The following is a 16,526-nucleotide window of genomic DNA, read 5'->3' as shown; positions in this document are numbered from 1 at the left end:
AGAGAAAGAAAAGATGAGGTTGCTAAGTGACCACAGCATATTTGTGTAGCTCATCACTTCCAAAATCCAGGCACTTAATAAGCTTGGTACTGAGAGTTAAGGAAACCACAAAGGCCCATAAAATAAATAAGCGCATTATTCTTATTGAATTAACTCTGACCCATGAGTTATTAGCACTGGTTTATGTATTATTGTTGTACCTAATTTCTACATGTTTTCTTTTCGAGGACTCTGTAGGAGGAGGTGTCAGCTGATGAGTCCTAGCAGGCCAACAGGGGGTTGAAAATGTGCAGGATGGCTGTCTTAAAATAATACTATGCAGATGGAGCTTAATAGACACAAAAATGTAATAATAGAAGCGATGATCTGATTCTGATAAGGCACAGGGCTCGCGTTCGGGCGGCTCCGGGAGGGCTGCTGGTGTGAGAAGGGTCTGTTCCCCTCCGCAGGGCCACATGTGGTGTTTGGGTTATAAAAAGCACTGGTGGCTGTGCTGGGCTTCCCTGGGGGGCGGGGAGGCAAGTCCCGTGCACATGGGGCCACACCGCACACCCCTCGGGAAAGCCCTGCTGCTGGCGGTGCCCTCGTCCTTCAGAGGGGGTGGGCGTCCTTATTTTGGGGTGCAGGTTTTTGGCGTGGGCTCGGTGGTGCGGTGGCTGTGTTTGGAAGAGGGAGCAGGCCTCCCTGCTGCAGGTCAGCCCTTCTGTTAGCCCAGAGACCCCGCAGGGACGCGAGGATGCCCTGGGGTGGCAGGGCAGGAGGGGCCCCGGGCTGGTCAGGCCGTGCTGGCGGTGCAGGGCTGGGAGGCTGCCGAGTCCTTCGGAGCCTCCGCGGTGGTGCGAGAGCCCTGTGCTGAGCCTTGCCCTTCACGTGACAGCACCAGGGGAGCACGCTGGGCAGCCGGGCCCCTTTCACAGCCCCGAGACACAGACCTCATTCATTCCCAGCTGCCTCCCCCGCTGCGCCGTGGGCTCCCGGCATCCCTGCTGGCACGGGCAGAGGGACGGCGCCGGGACAGCCGAGGGCACGGAGAGCACAGAGGGCTTTATCTCCTCTTTGCTCTGGGGAATCCCATGGGAGCTGTGTCTGGAGCAGGGTCAGGAGGGACGTAGCCGTGAGCCACCCCGCTGCGTGTCCCCACGCAGAGCAGGGGCTGCAGGGACAAGTGCTGAGCCCTGCCTTGTGCCCGTAGGTTCTCAGCGCTGCACCACGCGGCCCTGGGCGGCAGCCTGGACCTCATCTCGCTGCTGCTGGAGGCACAGGCCACCGTGGACATCAAGGACAGCAACGGTAAGGGGTGACCCCCTGCTGCACCCTGCGTCTCCGGCAGCCGGCTCAGCCCTCCGAGCGATCCCGGGGCCCTGAGCCCTGCCCTGCCCTGCTGAGCCCTCTTTGCCCGCAGGGATGCGCCCCTTGCACTACGCGGCCTGGCAGGGGCGCGTGGAGCCGGTGCGGGTGCTGCTGCGAGCTGCTGCCTCTGTCAACATGGCCTCGCTGGACGGGCAGATCCCGCTGCACCTCTCGGCGCAGTACGGCCACTACGAGGTGGTAAGTGAGAGGCGGTGCCACCCCGACGGGGTCTCTCCCCCAGTTGGTGATGATGGAGAGGGCAGGGGCACGGGGTGGTGCTGAGCCCCCCATAACCACGTTGCTCCCCCGCAGTCGGAGATGCTGCTGCAGCACCAGTCCAACCCCTGCCTCATCAACAAAGCGAAGAAAACCCCCCTGGACCTGGCCTGCGAGTTCGGGCGGTTGAAGGTGAGCACCTTCCCTCTGCCACGAACCCCAAAGCCTGGCCGCAGCACCCGCCTCCCCCCACGGCTGGGCAAGGCCAGATCCTAAACCCACGAGCTGTGGGTTTTGCTCCCAGCCTCGCAGCGGGGCAGCAGCAGGCTGGCAGCAAACCTGGGCATCCTGATCCCAGTTCCCTGCAACTTCTCCCCCCCCAGCCCCAGCTTTGCTCCCGTTTAAGCACAGACAGGCTGAGCTCCCTAATCCCCAGCAGCCCGGAGCGCCCGGCTCCGCTCAGCTGCTCAGGATCCCGGCGTGGCTCGTGGGGACGGGGCCCCTCTGTGCCCCAGGAGACCCCCACCATGGGGCTGGGCTGGCGTTCAGCCAGCCAGACTGTCTCATGCCCCCACCGGGGAGGGGAGCAGGGGCATATTTCCATTCCTGGAGTATCTATAATATCTGCAGCTATAAACAGGGCAGTAAAAATAACTCCTCTGTGCCTTTGAGCTGCCCTGCGATGCTGAGAGTCGCTCAGGGCTTTGAGAGACTGAAGTTTTTTAGGGCTTGGTCTGAAAAGCCTGATTATGGGAAGACTATTTCTGGCTGTGCTGACCTTCTCCAGCCCCTCACAACAGCGTGGCCCCTGCCAAGCTCTGTCTGGGCCCCGCCAAGCCCTGGGGCTGCGGGATGGACGGGAACAGTGGGTAGAATAGGGAGCACAGAGCTGTCCCTGGCAGCAGCAAGCTTGAGTCCCTTGCTGGGATGTTGTGACGGGGACACCTACACCTCTGCTCACCCCTGTGCCCTGTGCAGGTGGCCCAGCTGCTGCTGAACAGCCATCTGTGCGTGGCCCTGCTGGAGGGGCAGTCCAAGGACTCGACCGACCCCAACTACACCACCCCGCTGCACCTAGCAGCCAAGAATGGGCACAAGGAGATCATCAGGTAACCCCTGCCAGCCCCTGGCACTGCCCGATGCCAAAAAACCATCACGACTTCCATCCTACATCCACCTAAACCCACATCCCTCTTACAGGCTTGGGTGCCTCATCCCCAAAGCGTCAGCGGTGCAGAGGGCTGTCCCCTTCCCATTGCAAAGCAGCCGATCCCCTGACCCCTATACCCGTGTTCCCCCGTTCACGCCTTTCCCTCCTCGATTCCAGGCAGCTGCTGAAGGCAGGGATTGAGATCAACAAGCAGACGAAGACGGGCACAGCCCTGCACGAAGCCGCGCTCTATGGCAAAACAGAGGTTGTGCGGTTGCTGCTGGAGGTGAGCACCAGGGGACAAAGCTCTCGGGCCTGGCCTTCGCCTCCCTCCCATCCCCTCGGTCCCTCCATCCCCCGTGGGGTGGCTGCTGCTGCAGGCTGTGGCACTAACAGCATCCCCTCCTGGGCAGGGTGGCGTTGACGTGAACATCAGGAACACCTACAACCAGACGGCACTGGACATCGTCAACCAGTTCACCACCTCGCACGCCAGCAAGGACATCAAGCAGCTGCTGAGAGGTGAGATGGGGCCTGTTTGTGGCCCCTCCCTGCCTGGAACAGAGGGGGACTTCTCCCTAACATGACCTACCCCATGCTCCCAGCTCCTCCTAACAGCCCTAAAACAGCCGAGCTGCAGGTGTCGGGATCTCAGTCCCATCGTGCTCCCACTCTCTGTGCCAGCGATCCCCAGAGATCGAGTCCTTCCTGCAGTGTTAATGTTCTCTTCTTCCCTCTCCTTTCTCTTCATTTTCTCCTCCCGCCTTTCTCGAACCTCTCTCTTGCCCCGCTGCGCTCTGGTTCCTTTTTTCTTCCCTCCATCCCTTGTCTTCAGAGGCATCAGGAATCCTGAAGGTCCGAGCTTTGAAGGATTTTTGGAACCTCCACGATCCCACTGCTCTCAATGTCCGGGCAGGAGATGTCATCACGGTGAGGCTGCTCCCCACTCCCTGTCCCCTGTCCGGCCGCTGCCTGGTACCAGCCCTGTCCTCCTCATCCCCACGCAGGTCCTGGAGCAGCATCCCGACGGGCGGTGGAAGGGGCACATCCACGACACTCAGAAAGGCACCGATCGCGTCGGGTACTTCCCCCCCTCCATTGCCGAAGTCATCAGCAAACGAACAGGTCGGTGGCCCTCCTGGGTGCGTTGTCCCCGCTGTGAAACCACCTCTCCCTGCCCAGCCCTTCCCACAGGACAGGTCCCTGTCGCCCCAGCTAGCGAGGGGGCGGGGGAAGGAAGGATTCTGGTGGGTGCAGGGGGTTGTGTGACCGGTGGGGTGGAAGTTTTGGGGTTTGAGATTCAGATACCGCCCCCCCCCCCGTTGCCACCTCCTGCACGAGCTCTGACCACGCGTGTTTTGTCTTTGAATGCAGGCATGATCCTCCCCCGCATGGCACCCACGCACCAGCGCCAGGGCCCCCCCGGGGCCCTCACGGCACCCCCCGGCGGGCTGCAGCACCTCCCCGACGAGTGTCCGCAGCAGGCAGCCCCAAGCATCCCAGCACCCTATGGCCACCTCACCCTAACCCGGACGGCCCCGGGCCCTGACAGCTCAGGTCAGGGGTGGGGCTGGGGAGGGAGAGGGGCCGGGGACCTTCCCCTGTCCCCAGCCCTGCCTGCACAGGGGACGTGGGGGAATGCTCTCCTTCCACCTCCCGGCAGGAAAGCAGCCAAACGAGAGGGAGCAGCCACAGGGCAAGGGAGTTTAGGGGAGCCCATAGAGCAGCCCCTTCCCTCCTGGAATCTGTGGCCGTGTCCCCAGTTCCCATTTCCCCTTCGCGTGTCCCTTGCCAGCTGAGGTCACCCTGTCTGTGCTGTGCGTGCTGGGAGGGACTGATGCATGCTCTGTGGCTGGAAGGATCTCGTGGGAGGCTGGTTTTTACTGGTGTCACTGCTGGCACACGGGTCCCTGCCGGGGACTTTTGTGCCCTGTGTCAGCACCAGTGCCGGGGCACTGCTGATGAGCTCCCCATCTGTCCTGAGCAGCAGGAGACAGGAACAGCGTGGGCAGCGAGGGCAGCATCGGCAGCATCCGCAGCGCCGGCAGCGGCCAGAGCACCGAGGGCACCAACGGGCAGAGCACCAGCATCCTCATCGAGAATGCCAGGGTAGGTGCCAGCCCCTGCTGCCCCCATGTTGCTCCCCCAGCTCCACCCGATGTGCTGGCAATGGGGCCCAGCACGATCCTGTAACCCCCGGCACCTCCCGGCAAGGAGGGGGCCGCAGGAGCCGAGCACCCCCCACCAAGCCCGCATTTGCTGCTGGGACTCAGGGGGGAAATGTTCCTGGGGCTGGAGTCTCCTGGCTGCTCCAGCAGCACAGCTCTGCCCCCTGGGAGTGGTTGGTACCGTGTCACAGCTTCACCTCGTCCTGTGTCACCTGAGAGGATAAAAGGGCCACATCCTGCCCAGCTCTCTCGCTAGGGGCCAGCTTTGCTGGGCCATGCAGTGAGGCTGTGCTGAGCTCCCAGGGGTGCAAGGCAGACCCGGGGACAGGGCCCTGTCCAGAGGGATTTCCTTCCCCACCTCACTCTTCCTCTCCCCAGCCACTGCCCTCCACTGGCGACGACCTCCAGCAACACCTTTTGGGATCAGAGCCACGCAACGGGCAGCTGACTTCCACAGCAGGTGAGGGATATCCCAGCACCATGGGGCCTTGGGGACAGCTGTCCCCCAGCCCTGGGGGCTGCTCGGTGCCCAGGTCCCCCTGTGACACCTTCTTCTCTCCTGTCCTCTCTGCCAGGGCCCCCAGGCCACCAGACGCCTGGCAACTGTCCCCCTGGAGACAGGGTCTTCTCCCACCAGTTCTTGCGGCCTGAGCAGCTCCTGGAGGGGAAGGTAACTGGGCCAGCGGCGTGCAGGGTGGGAGGGCGATGTCTGGGGGTCTCCGACCAGCTCTTTCTGCACTGGGCACATGGGACTGGGTCTTGGGGACACTGGGGCCAAGTGAGTCTTGCCCAAGAAGGTCCTGCTGTCATGCCCCAAGCAGTCAGGTCCTTCCAGGCCCTGCAGCCGCGGTCACAGGCTGCTCTTTGCCTCGTCCTCTCCCCAGGACGCAGAAGCCATTTACAACTGGCTGAGGGAGTTCCAGCTCGAGTCGTACACTGCCAACTTCCTCAACGCCGGCTACGATGTCCCCACCATCAGCCGCATGACCCCCGAGGTAAGGCAGGGCCTTCCCTGCACCCCCTGAGCTGCCGGTGGTGGGAGCCCACTGCTCCACGCTCCCCGTGCCGCTGCTGACTGCGGCCCCGCTCTGCTTGCGTTAGGATCTGACAGCCATCGGCGTGACCAAACCGGGCCACAGGAAGAAGATCTCCACTGAGATCGGGCAGCTCAGCATCGCCGAGTGGCTGCCCAACTACATCCCGGTGAGTCCCTGGCACCGGGGCTTTGCTCCGTGGCACCCCCTTTTCTCAGAGCTGCATCCCCCAGGACAGGATGGGGGCTGCCGATGAGTAAATGAGCTCTGAAGCGGCCAGAGAGACCCCCAAAAAGCAGGCTCCTGGCCAGGGGCAGGGAGGGGATGGATGGAGGCACCGCCTGTCCCTTGCTGCTCACGGCAGCATCTCCGTGCTCTTCGCAGGCTGACCTGATGGATTGGCTCAGTGCCATCGGCTTGCCCCAGTACCACAAAAAGCTGGTGAACAACGGCTACGACTCCATCACCATCGTCACGGACCTGACATGGGAGGATCTGCAAGAGATCGGCATCAACAAACTGGGTGAGTCCCTGCTGCGGTGCTGGAGCGGCCGAGGGCGGCCAGGTGTCCTGTCCCCGTGCCCTGACATCCCTCAACATGTCCTGTGCACCCAGACAGGGCAGATCAGGGCCATCCCCAAGGACTGCCCTGAGCAGGCTGGAGCCAGGCTGAGCTGGGTGAATGTTGGCAGTTTGTCTCCTCCCGTGGCAGGGTTTGGATAACCTTGGATGTCTTTGGCCTGGTTGATGACATGACTGTGGCTTTTCTTGGCCAAGAGGCTTTTTTAGGAGCCAATTTAATGCCCCTTTCCTGTTGCCCCTCTCCCACAGGCCACCAGAAGAAGATCATGCTGGCCGTCAAGAAGCTCAGAGACCTCCGCAAAAGCCTCAACCAAGCGGAAACCACGCTGGCAAGACGCAAAGTCCCCGGAGCCCTGGACATTGTCACCATTGAGTCGCTGGAGAACGGGGAATGCCAGTCCCCACACACTCCCAAAATGACCACATTCCAGGACAGCGAGCTCAGCTACGAGCTCCAGACAGCCATGTCCAACAGCTGCCACGAGACGCTCAGCATCAAGAACAGCCAGGGAATGTCGCGGAGCCAGGAGAGCATCGGCGTGCGCTCCCGGGGCTCAGGGCACTCGCAGGACAATGTTTTGTCCCGGCACCTCTCCAGCCCCTCGCAGGAGAGCCTGGGCAGCGGGGAGAGCAGCAGCAGCAGCGGGCAGTCCTGCGCGCCGCCCCGCAGCAAGGAGAGCCCGGCCAGCCTGCCGGGACAGCCCAGCCCCGAGCCCTTTGGGAAGCTCGTCTCCCCCGAGGGGCTGAACGGCTACACCAACGGCAGCGGGGGCAGCCCTCTCAAGGAAAGGAACCTGCCTGAAGGCACGGATCAGTACGCTCGGCCAACGGCTCAGAAAGGTGCTGGCCCTGCAGGACCACCAGCAGTCACCCCTTGTACCCCTCCCCAGACTCCCAGCAAGGGGACGGCCCCGTATGTCTTCATGTACCCGCACGTCTCCTTGAAATCCCCAACAGCCCCTTCCCTCCTGGGGGCCGAGCAGCCCAAGACCCTGGCACACCCCTACCCCTCCTTCCCTTCTGGGCAGAAGAGCAGCCTGCAGACATCAGCCCAAAAAGCTTTCTCCTACCTGCACAGCCAGTGCAGCCCCACCGAGCCGCCCAAGGCTGCCGCGGCCCCGGGCACCTGGCAGGCAGGGGAGCAGCACAACGGGGGCGAAGGCTTCAAGTACAAGAAGCGCTCGCATAGCCTGAACCGCTACGCGCTGTCAGATGGAGAGCACGAAGAGGAGGAGGGGGTGCCCACCAGCACCCTGGGCTCCTATGCCACCCTGACGCGGAGGCCGGGCCGCAGCCAGATGCCGCGGGCCTGCCTGCAGGCGGAGGCCAAGGTGACCCGCAGCCAGTCCTTCGCCATCCGGGCCAAGCGCAAGGGACCCCCACCGCCACCTCCCAAGCGTCTCAGTTCCGTCTCCAGCACCCCCGCCACCGAAGCGAGCGGCGAGCAGCCCCCCGACCCCGAGCAGCAGTCTCCTGTCCCCCAGGACATGGCCGATGTGGGCGCCAGCCCCGGTGACGCCAGTCGCAGCAGGACAGTGAGGAGCCTGGCAGCTGCACTGGAGGGGACACCCGGGGCAAGCCCACCCAAGCCCCTCCTGGCCCCAAAACCGCTGCATGTGGCTCAGGACTCTCTCTCTAGGGCCAGTGTGGACGATCGGTCGTACGATGGGGGTGATAGCGGCAGCACCGTGCTTGCTGACGCTGGCAGGGACGCCTTTGAGAGCAGCAAGCCGCGGAGACGGACACTGAGTGAGCCCAGCGCTCCCATGACGGAGGCTGTGCAGGTCGGGCGGGAGGACGCCTGCTCAGACACGGAGGAGGAGGCCAAGCCCGAGGTGTCCTCATCCTCCCAGAACAGCTCCAGCGAGTGCATCCCCTTTGCAGAAGAAGGCAACTTAACCATCAAGCAGCGGCCGAAGCCTGCTGGGCACCCCAAGGCCGACACGGCAGTGCAGGACGCAGAGCCCAGTTCCCAGCCAGCAGAGCCCCCGTGCTCCACTGGGAAGGAGCCGGCGGCACCCGCTGCCACCAAGGAGCCGCCCGTGCTGGAGTTCAACCTCACCGAGTCGGACACGGTGAAGCGCCGGCCCCGCTTCAAGGAGCGGGAGCCGCTGCAGGCTGTGCTGAAGGCGTTCAGCCTGGCGGGGCAGGCGGAGGCGGGCAGCAGCCCCACGCCCCAGTACGCCCAGTCCCAGGCCGTGAGCATCGTGGGCCCCACCACTGGGCTGGCACCACGGGCCGGGCTGGCTGGAGACACCTTTGATGACGACAGCGTGGAGTTCAGGATCGCCGAGATAGAGAAGAGCATCTTGTCGCTGGAGAAGGGGATCAAGAAGACGCCGAGCCCCACCAAAGCCCCCAGCCCCACGGAACTGCTTGGCACTGCCGTGGTGAGGACACCTGCTCCAGGTACAGGGACTCGGGGGGGTCTCTGTGAGGCGGTGGCAGGGCCTGAGGCTCCCTCCTTCCCCTGCTGGGGCGGGACAGCATCCCCAGCTGGCCAGGAGGCAAGGGGGACCCGTGCCAGCGCCTGCCACAAGGCTTCTTCCCTTGCAGACGTCCCCGCCAAGCACACCTCGGTGGCGTCCACCAAGCTGGTGTTCTCCGGGCCCAAGACCATCTACCAGCAGGTCCTGCAGCCCTCCCGCCACACCGTCGCTCCCTGGGCAGCCCCCGAGGTGGTGCCAGATGTGGTCGGGTCCCTGGCTGCTCCCAGCCCTCTGACGCTGGAGGCCAGCAGCAAGGTGTCGGCGAAGCCTTTGGCCACTGCCCCGGGGACCGCCCTGGCCCAGCAGCGGCTGGAGCACACCAACTGCAGCCTGGCTGCTGCGCTGCAGGCAGCCGAGAAGAAGATCACAGCGGAGGAGGTGGAGAGGTGAGGTGGCGCTGGGGGAGAGGAGAACACTGGGGCGAGATCCTGGGGAGCGAAACTGGGGAGCCCCCAGCGGGGGCAGGCAAAGAGCTGGGGGTCTCCAGCCCTGGCAGGCGGCACCTCAGGCGCTGGGGCAGCATTTAACCAGCTCTCCCTTCCCTCCCCAGCCCCCCCGGGGCCGTGCACTCGGCCAAGAACATCCTGGAGGACATCAGCAACATGTTCGACGACCTGGCCGACCAGCTGGACGCGATGCTGGACTGAGCCTTGCTCCCTCCTTCCCTTCCCCGCCTCCGGCTGCTCTGCCAGTGCCCGTGGTGACGGGGGGAGAGCGGATCCAGCGCCGCTCGGTGCCTCCGGGTCTCTCCAGCTGCCTCCCTCCCTGCACTTTGCACCGCGGCCGGGAACGTGGCCGCCCCTCCTCACCCGCCCCGTGTCACCGGCCCCAGAGCCCCCCGGCTCCATGTCGCACGTCCCGGCCCAGCCACGGGGGTCAGGCGTTTCCCACCGGACTGGCAGCAGGAGGAGAGCCCCGGGGGGCTGCGCCTGTGGTCCCAGAGGCCGCAGAGAGTCCCTCGCACAGCGCTGAGGAGCCTCCACAAGGGACCTTTTTCTTTCCGCACTGCGTTGCCCAGTCCTGCCTCTCATTATTTATCCCCTGCCAACAATGTGTCAAAGGAAAGACCTCCCTGGGCAGCCGCCACGGAGCTGGCTATTTACTGAGCAGATCCCAGCCCCGGCAGGGCCTGACAGCAGCTAAAAGCCAGGGCTTGTCGCGATTTGGCAGCTTACGGAGTGAGAAGGAACCTCCCTGCTTTTTGTGTTGCTTTTTCCAAACGCATCAGCTTGGTGCAGCGTGTAATCCGAGGGGACCGAAATCCCTCGGTGGGACCCGCAGCCCCTCAGGAGGGGCCTGGCACAGCCCGCAGAGCTGCGGGACGCGAGGGGCGACCTGCACCCTCCCGCAGCACCGAGTTTGGCTGCGGGGCCCCCGCAGGATGGCTGCACAGCACCAAAGGCCGCTCAGGGCTGCGCGCCCCTGCGTCCTGCTGCATCGCGCTGCCAGACTGAGGCTGCCCTCTGCTGACACTGCCTACACAAACTGCCCCAGTGCTCCCAGGGAAGAAGTAGCAGAGCGGTTAGTGGTTTTTTTTTTTTTTTCTTTTCTTTTTTCTTTTTTTTTTCTCCCTCCCCTGTTTCCCTTTCTTTTTGGGGGGTGCCCCCCTTTTCCCCCTGCCCCTCCCTGCAGGGAGGCGCTGGCACAAGCCCAGCCCCGAGCGTCGCTAGGCGGTGGCAGCGCTGGGGACTGCGCACGAGGCTTCCTCGCTGCACTAAAACCCAGCGGGAGAGGTGACCCCGCATGCACGGGGTGAATTCAGCTCAGCAACAGCTACTGTAAATACGCGCTGGTTGCAGTCACAGCCCCGTGGCTGCAGCAGGGGAACAGCAGTGATAGCTCATTGCATCCGAGTGGTAGGAACGGCTGCATAGCTTGAAGACAGATTTCTCTAGCAGGATCTGTTTAGTAGTGCATGTCTAAATATGTCCAAGAGCCCCAAACTTGGCTTGCGCTCGGCATGCCAAGCAAATGAAAGCATCAGAGCACCAGAAGGGAACCTAAGATTGTACTGAAGTGCCATTTGTTACAAAAATTCCAGACGAAGGGAAGAAAAAAAATTCCAACCCTTACCCCTTGTATAAAAAAATCACCCGCACAAAACCAAACTGGAAAGGGAGGAGGTGGCCAAAGAGGCGGGTGCTCCCCAGCCCTCTGGGGAGTTGGTGACTGACTCTGGCTGCTCGCAGCCCCTTGCTCCCTGCACTGAGGAAGGAGCGGAGCCCTCCTGGATGGGTCCCCAGGGCTCACCAGCAGCGGCTGTGCCACGGGCCCAGCCGGCGGGAGGCGCCAGCCTGGCTTTGGGCTGAAAAGCACAGATGAAAAATCCCTGAAAAAAAAAAAAAAAAAAAAAAAAAAGAAAGAAAAAAAAAAAAAAGAAAAGAAAATCATTGGCTGGGACTTGAGGTCAGTTTGAGGCGATTAAGACACCTCTATCCTGGCCAGTTGGTTGCTCTGTTTTATACATCACATTGAGTGTATTTAAATGACCGTGTCCGACAGGCAAGTGCTACGCCGTGGGCCTGACTGTTTTTAAAATAGCTCCAACCAGTGGCACTTTAACGAAAGGTTTGCAGAAACCTTTTAAAACTGATTTTTATTCTCACACGTCAATCTGGGGCAAGCCCAGTTATTTTTTTCCAATGTTGATAAAACTGTAAATGTTTTTTTAAAGGCCAATGTATATATTTTAAATGTGATTTATTATATATATTTACTAACCAGAACTGCAAGTCTTGTACTCTAGGGTCAGGGATAAGAGGACACTGGGGTGGAGCTGTCGCTGTCTGAGCCACCTGAGGGCAACATGCTGCTCTCATTGTCAATAAGGGAATTAAACATTTGTTTTGCAGAAGAATGACTATTTTTTAAGCTCTAGATCTCTATTTTGAAGCTACTGTATGGTGTGTAAGTTATGTACACTGCAACTGGGACTAACTGACCCTGGCTGCACCTGCTCCGTGCAGCAAGACAGTGAGGGAAAAAATAGCCCATGTAATCACCAGACTGACAACAGATTTTAAACCATCTGCTCTGTTTGTGTTGATCATGTGTTTTGTTTCCACTAACATCCATTAAGACTAAATTCTATTAAACAGTGGGGCATATTTTACCCTTTTGATAGTTCTGCCTAGTTGTCTCCTTCGTGTCAAATCATACGAGCTTGTCTCTTGCTCTGTCTGAAGTTCATCGAGGATCAGCTTTATCCTGCCCCTTGAGTGCTTAAGATCTGGGTTTCCTCAGATCATCTCCCTGGTAAGAGTTCTGCTGTCGCCTCTGGCGAGGTTAGTGCTCAGTCTGAGCCTTACGACTGTGACAGTAACGGGTGGTGAGCACACTGGGGACCAGCGCTGCCTTCCCGTGCCCCTGTGCCCAGCGTTGGGTCCTGCTTTGCTCAGGCCTCCTCGTCTCGCCGCTGTGTTTTTCTCCAGTGCTCCCAGTGCCTGTCGCAGCTCACCCCGAGGCCCCACCGCAGTCAAAGCAGTCGGCAGCGACCATCACAGCAACCACACGCACTGTGCCCAGACTGGGGCCACAGGAGGTGAGTGAGGTTACTCTGTGGGCAGGGGCCTGCAGGGCTGCACATTTGCCCACGGCTGGGCAGAAACTGGCAGAAAGTGCCAGGATCGGATCCCAGGAGAACCCAGCTCTCGGGCTGTGCTCCTGGCCCAGTGCTGAGCCCCGTTACCTGTGCCATGACCAACACACACACGTTTTTACCTCCTCGCTCTGTTGGGTGCAAACTCCCTCCCACTCTCACGGGGTGTTACCAAGAGTCGTTTATTGCCGTTCGTACAGTGGATGTGTGCGGGTTAGGGTTCGTTGCTTTTTTTTTTTAATACAAGTTTTAATACAAATCAAATATTTTTACATACATCCCCAAAATTTTAATATAAAATATACACCATTTAAAAACATCTCGATGTAGGAAACTTCTGACTGAAGCCGTTCACCCTGGTCCTCAGGTGCCTCAGTGGCGGAGGGAAGGGTGGCGATGGCGAGACCATCCCAACGGCTCCATTCCTACGCCTTGGCTCCCTCCAAGTCTAACACGGGAAGGAGGGTGCAGGAAAATAAACATTTGTGATCACCCAGAGAAGGAAACCTTGGAGTCGCCTCCTCTAGAGGAAGGTGTGGCCAGCAGGAAGCCCTGGTAGCTGCTGCCTTTTATCACCTACAACGGTTAAGTGGCACAAAGCAAGAGCTAGGTCAGGGGAAAGCTGCCCCGCGGGGATAGCAGTGAGTGGCTTGGCGCTGCCGCTGGCTGCAGCTCAGCTTGGCCACGGAGGAGATCGTGGCCCACTTGCCAGCCGGCCCTGGCATCAGAAAGACAAGCTGGTTTCTCAAGTGCCAGCGATAAGATCTGCAGCTGGCACGCAGTGAGTTAAGTGCGACTGAGAAAGGCAGCGTGTGCTCCCTGCGCCAGGCAGCCCTGCGGACCTGAAAGGAGCGAAGGAAGAGCTCAGCCCAGCTGGTGGAGGTGAGCAGACCCACTGCGAGCAGGACTGGCCTGGTATTGCTGCATTGCAGGAGGGCAGCCCTGCCTTTCCCTGCCTGGCTCCCAGCCCTGCCTGCAGCAGAGCCCAAGCAGCTGCTCCCCAGCTGCAGGAACAGGGCCCAGGCCTCCAGACACCTGCACCTGGCCCCCTCCAGCAGCCCCCCTCTGTCCCCGGAGCGCAGAGGCTGGCCCTACCCCTGCTCCACGCTGCTGCCAGACCCACAGCCAGAAGGGTATTGCTTAGCGACACGCTGTGCGCGTCCTCCCTGCGTTTGCTGAAATGGAAGGAAGACGAGGTGGAGCAGCAGGGAGGGCTGGGGTTCCCGTCCAGCTCCCTGCCTGCCAGGGAAGGGCCAGCAGCCACTTGGTAGCCTCGGACACCAAAGGGAAACAACAGCCGTGTATTTAGTGTTAATATCAGAAGCAAAAACTGTGCCAGGATTTGTCAGGTTCAGGCAGTTTTTAGAACTAGGAAGAGAGTCAGCATCTCCATCGGCTGCAAATATTCTGGTAGCCAAGCCTGGGTGCTCCTGTTTGGCCCCCTAGGGTCATCCCCCACCAGCAGCAGTGCTCCCAGTACAGCTGGGGCCTGTACAGGAGCTGCAGTGTGTGCAGTGTGCTGCACCGGGGCAAACCGTGGCTTACAGAGCCCTCAGTGGAAGGTCGGGTGAAGAAGGGACCTCCAGAAACACAGGTAAGAGCTAGGAGGGCAGAAGCATGAAGGGGAGAGTTCCAAACACTAGCACAGGAAGGCGTGACAAGGGGGGGTTTCCCTGTGCCTTGGAGAGCAGGTACTGGATGCAGCACGGTCCCAGGCTGGGAAAGGAGCTGCCCACCAGCTCCGTGTTAGTCACAGCTGTAAGATGCAGATGGAAAGACATCTCCCTCCCTACCTCCCTCCACGGCAGGGGAAGGCAGGTCTCAGGTTTTCTCTGTAGCTACAAATATTGCCGTGGCCTTCTCAAGCAGGCATTTTACTGAAGCAGAACAGCAATGCAAATCACAAAAATGAGGACAGTTACAACCCTACCTCTCTGGGGGCTGTGAAAGCGTACACGAGCTGGATCAGCAGGGCTGGAGGAAGCTGGGCCATGCGAGCAGGCAGAGCTGTCCTCCTGATTCCCTGTGCACCTTATAAGCAGGGTCAAATGCAGCCAGTTTTCCTTAAAGCCCTGCCTCAGCCTTCTCTCAAAGTACTCGACAGCTGGCACGAGGCTACAGCAACAACGCTAGAGGGCAGGCCTGGCACAAGCTGGCCATCGCGGGGGCTTTTCGAGCGTGGTGCCAAAAACCCCTTCCAGCGTCCCTTTGGGAATGTGAGCTCCAGCCCTCACCTGGCACCCAGCGCTCCTGGAGGTGCAGGAGAGACGGCTGATGGAGGTAGGTGAGGGCACGCGCAAGCATGCACATGCACGTCATCCAGGAAAGCAGGCAGAGAAGGAAAAAAAATGGGTTTCAATAGAAATCTCTGGCCTCAGCAGCCCTACGTCTCCCCTTCTGGCCCCAGATTTTCCTGCCAGGTCAAGGAAACCCATCTGCTCACACAGAGGGAAGGAGTCACTTGATTTCAGCATCACCATGATACTAACAAAAACCTCTAGTAATAAATAAATAAAGGAAGAGCAGCCTGAACAGCCACCAGAGCTTGCAGGCTCCCTCGAGAGCACCCTGGCAGGCCAGGGAGGCGCTGCATACCTGCTGGGGGGTCCTGACGGCAGTGCCCTGCCTGGGGCCCCCAGGAAGGAAGGTGCTGATGCAGTTTTGCAAGGAGGCCGTCTGGTTTGCACGTGTGAAAGAAACTCCCTGAGCCTTTGGTGCAGCCGCTCTCCCAGTGCAGGATGTGTCTGTCTGCCCCTGGCCCCAGGGAACTCAAGTTGGGAGGTTTTAAAATGGAGAATTCATCCCCAGCTTTGTTTCAAACTGCAGCTTCTGCCTCTTCTGGTAACGCACCCGGACCCTGGAGGAGACAAGACAGGAGAGAGCAGAGTCAGTATGTGGAGGGGTGAAAGGCAGGCAAAGCTGCCCCGCTCTGGTTCCTGAGCCCTGAGAAGCCCCTGACCTGGGCCCTCTGGTACCCTGCGAGAAGAATCAAATCCAGAGAGCACCCTGTGGTCTCACCTACCCCACCCCAAGTCCTATATCCAAGGCCACCAGACACAGCAGAGAAAGGCCCAGAAACCCCTCCCAGGAACAGAGATGAGGGCCCTGTCCCCATCACAGTTCCCTGTAACCCCCCTGCCTTTCCTCAACCCATGCTCATTAGCGTTAACTCCCAGCTCCGGCTGCTCCCTGTGCTAGAGCAGCCAGTCACTTTGCCTGCTACAAATTCTTGGCTTCGGCCACTTCCCGTGAAAGCGAGCCCCACGGTTCAGGCACTGTGTGAAGACGTATTTCCTCCACCGTGATTCAACGCCTCCCTGTCCTCCTGGGACAAGATGGAGAGAACAGCACTCTCCGAGCCGTACTGGTATGTCACAGACCTTGGCTGTCTCCTCCTCATTGGAGGGAGATAAGGAAATTTCGGTCTCCCTTCCTGCTCCCAATCACCGCCCCTGCTCTCCCCTGACCCTCTTTCCTCCCGTGCGCTTCCTCCCGGAGAGGTGGGACATGAGCTTGCACACAATGGCCAGGTGATTTACACAATGCAATCATCTTTTCCTTTTTATTCCCCACCCTGTTCTCTGTGCATTATTTCTCTGCAGCTCAAGGCCAGGCTGCAGTGAGGCTCCCACCCTTTGTCTCCATCTTCCCCACCACCCCCGTACCTGATTTCGTGCAGCTTGACAATCTCGTTGATGATAACCACCAGGATCAAGGAAAGAAAACCCAGGAGCCATGAGACGGGGGAGATGGAAACGTAGTTAAAGGTCAACGGAGAACTGAGGTTTTCCCAGAGTTTCAGGTCCAGAACAGTCTGCGCCACTTGCCCCAGCAATCTAGGATCATAGACAGACAGAGCAGATCTCAGCAGAGCGAACACGCTTCCCAGGACCTGCAGATCAGGGCTCAGGCCCAGATGTACCACCCCGAGTTTACAAC

General features: G+C 60.3%; 2 protein-coding genes across 11 annotated transcripts in view; one reads left to right on the top strand and one right to left on the bottom strand.

Moving 5' to 3' along the window:
• CASKIN2 (CASK interacting protein 2) overlaps positions 1-12,112 on the top strand; it is a 51,455-nt gene extending 39,343 nt beyond the window's left edge. For 2 of the 5 annotated variants that reach the window (XM_084492034.1, XM_084492033.1), the window contains exons 4-20: positions 1,193-1,290; positions 1,403-1,548; positions 1,663-1,758; positions 2,545-2,675; positions 2,894-3,002; positions 3,130-3,238; positions 3,552-3,646; positions 3,724-3,841; positions 4,091-4,273; positions 4,704-4,825; positions 5,263-5,344; positions 5,460-5,554; positions 5,769-5,879; positions 5,986-6,087; positions 6,303-6,441; positions 6,750-9,375; positions 9,540-12,112. In XM_084492034.1, the coding sequence (XP_084348160.1) occupies positions 1,193-1,290; positions 1,403-1,548; positions 1,663-1,758; positions 2,545-2,675; positions 2,894-3,002; positions 3,130-3,238; positions 3,552-3,646; positions 3,724-3,841; positions 4,091-4,273; positions 4,704-4,825; positions 5,263-5,344; positions 5,460-5,554; positions 5,769-5,879; positions 5,986-6,087; positions 6,303-6,441; positions 6,750-9,375; positions 9,540-9,636 (4,459 nt within the window). In that variant the 3' untranslated portion in view covers positions 9,637-12,112. The remainder of the gene's footprint in view (positions 1-1,192; positions 1,291-1,402; positions 1,549-1,662; positions 1,759-2,544; positions 2,676-2,893; positions 3,003-3,129; positions 3,239-3,551; positions 3,647-3,723; positions 3,842-4,090; positions 4,274-4,703; positions 4,826-5,262; positions 5,345-5,459; positions 5,555-5,768; positions 5,880-5,985; positions 6,088-6,302; positions 6,442-6,749; positions 9,376-9,539) is intronic. The other 3 variants (XM_084492036.1, XM_084492035.1, XM_084492037.1) reach the window with 3 other exon arrangements.
• The window catches only part of TMEM94 (transmembrane protein 94), a 51,787-nt gene continuing 46,533 nt past the window's right edge, over positions 11,273-16,526 (bottom strand). For all 6 annotated transcript variants that reach the window (XM_084492039.1, XM_084492040.1, XM_084492042.1 and 3 more), the window contains 2 exons: positions 16,253-16,423; positions 11,273-15,444 (listed from right to left, as the gene is read on the bottom strand). In XM_084492039.1, the coding sequence (XP_084348165.1) occupies positions 15,372-15,444; positions 16,253-16,423 (244 nt within the window). In that variant the 3' untranslated portion in view covers positions 11,273-15,371. The remainder of the gene's footprint in view (positions 15,445-16,252; positions 16,424-16,526) is intronic.

Source organism: Aythya ferina (genome assembly GCF_964211825.1).
Source record: "Aythya ferina genome assembly, chromosome: 18".
Taxonomy (NCBI): Eukaryota; Metazoa; Chordata; class Aves; order Anseriformes; family Anatidae; genus Aythya; species Aythya ferina.
The sequence above is the reverse complement of the archived record's forward strand: the minus strand, read 5'-3'. Positions and strand labels throughout refer to the sequence as shown.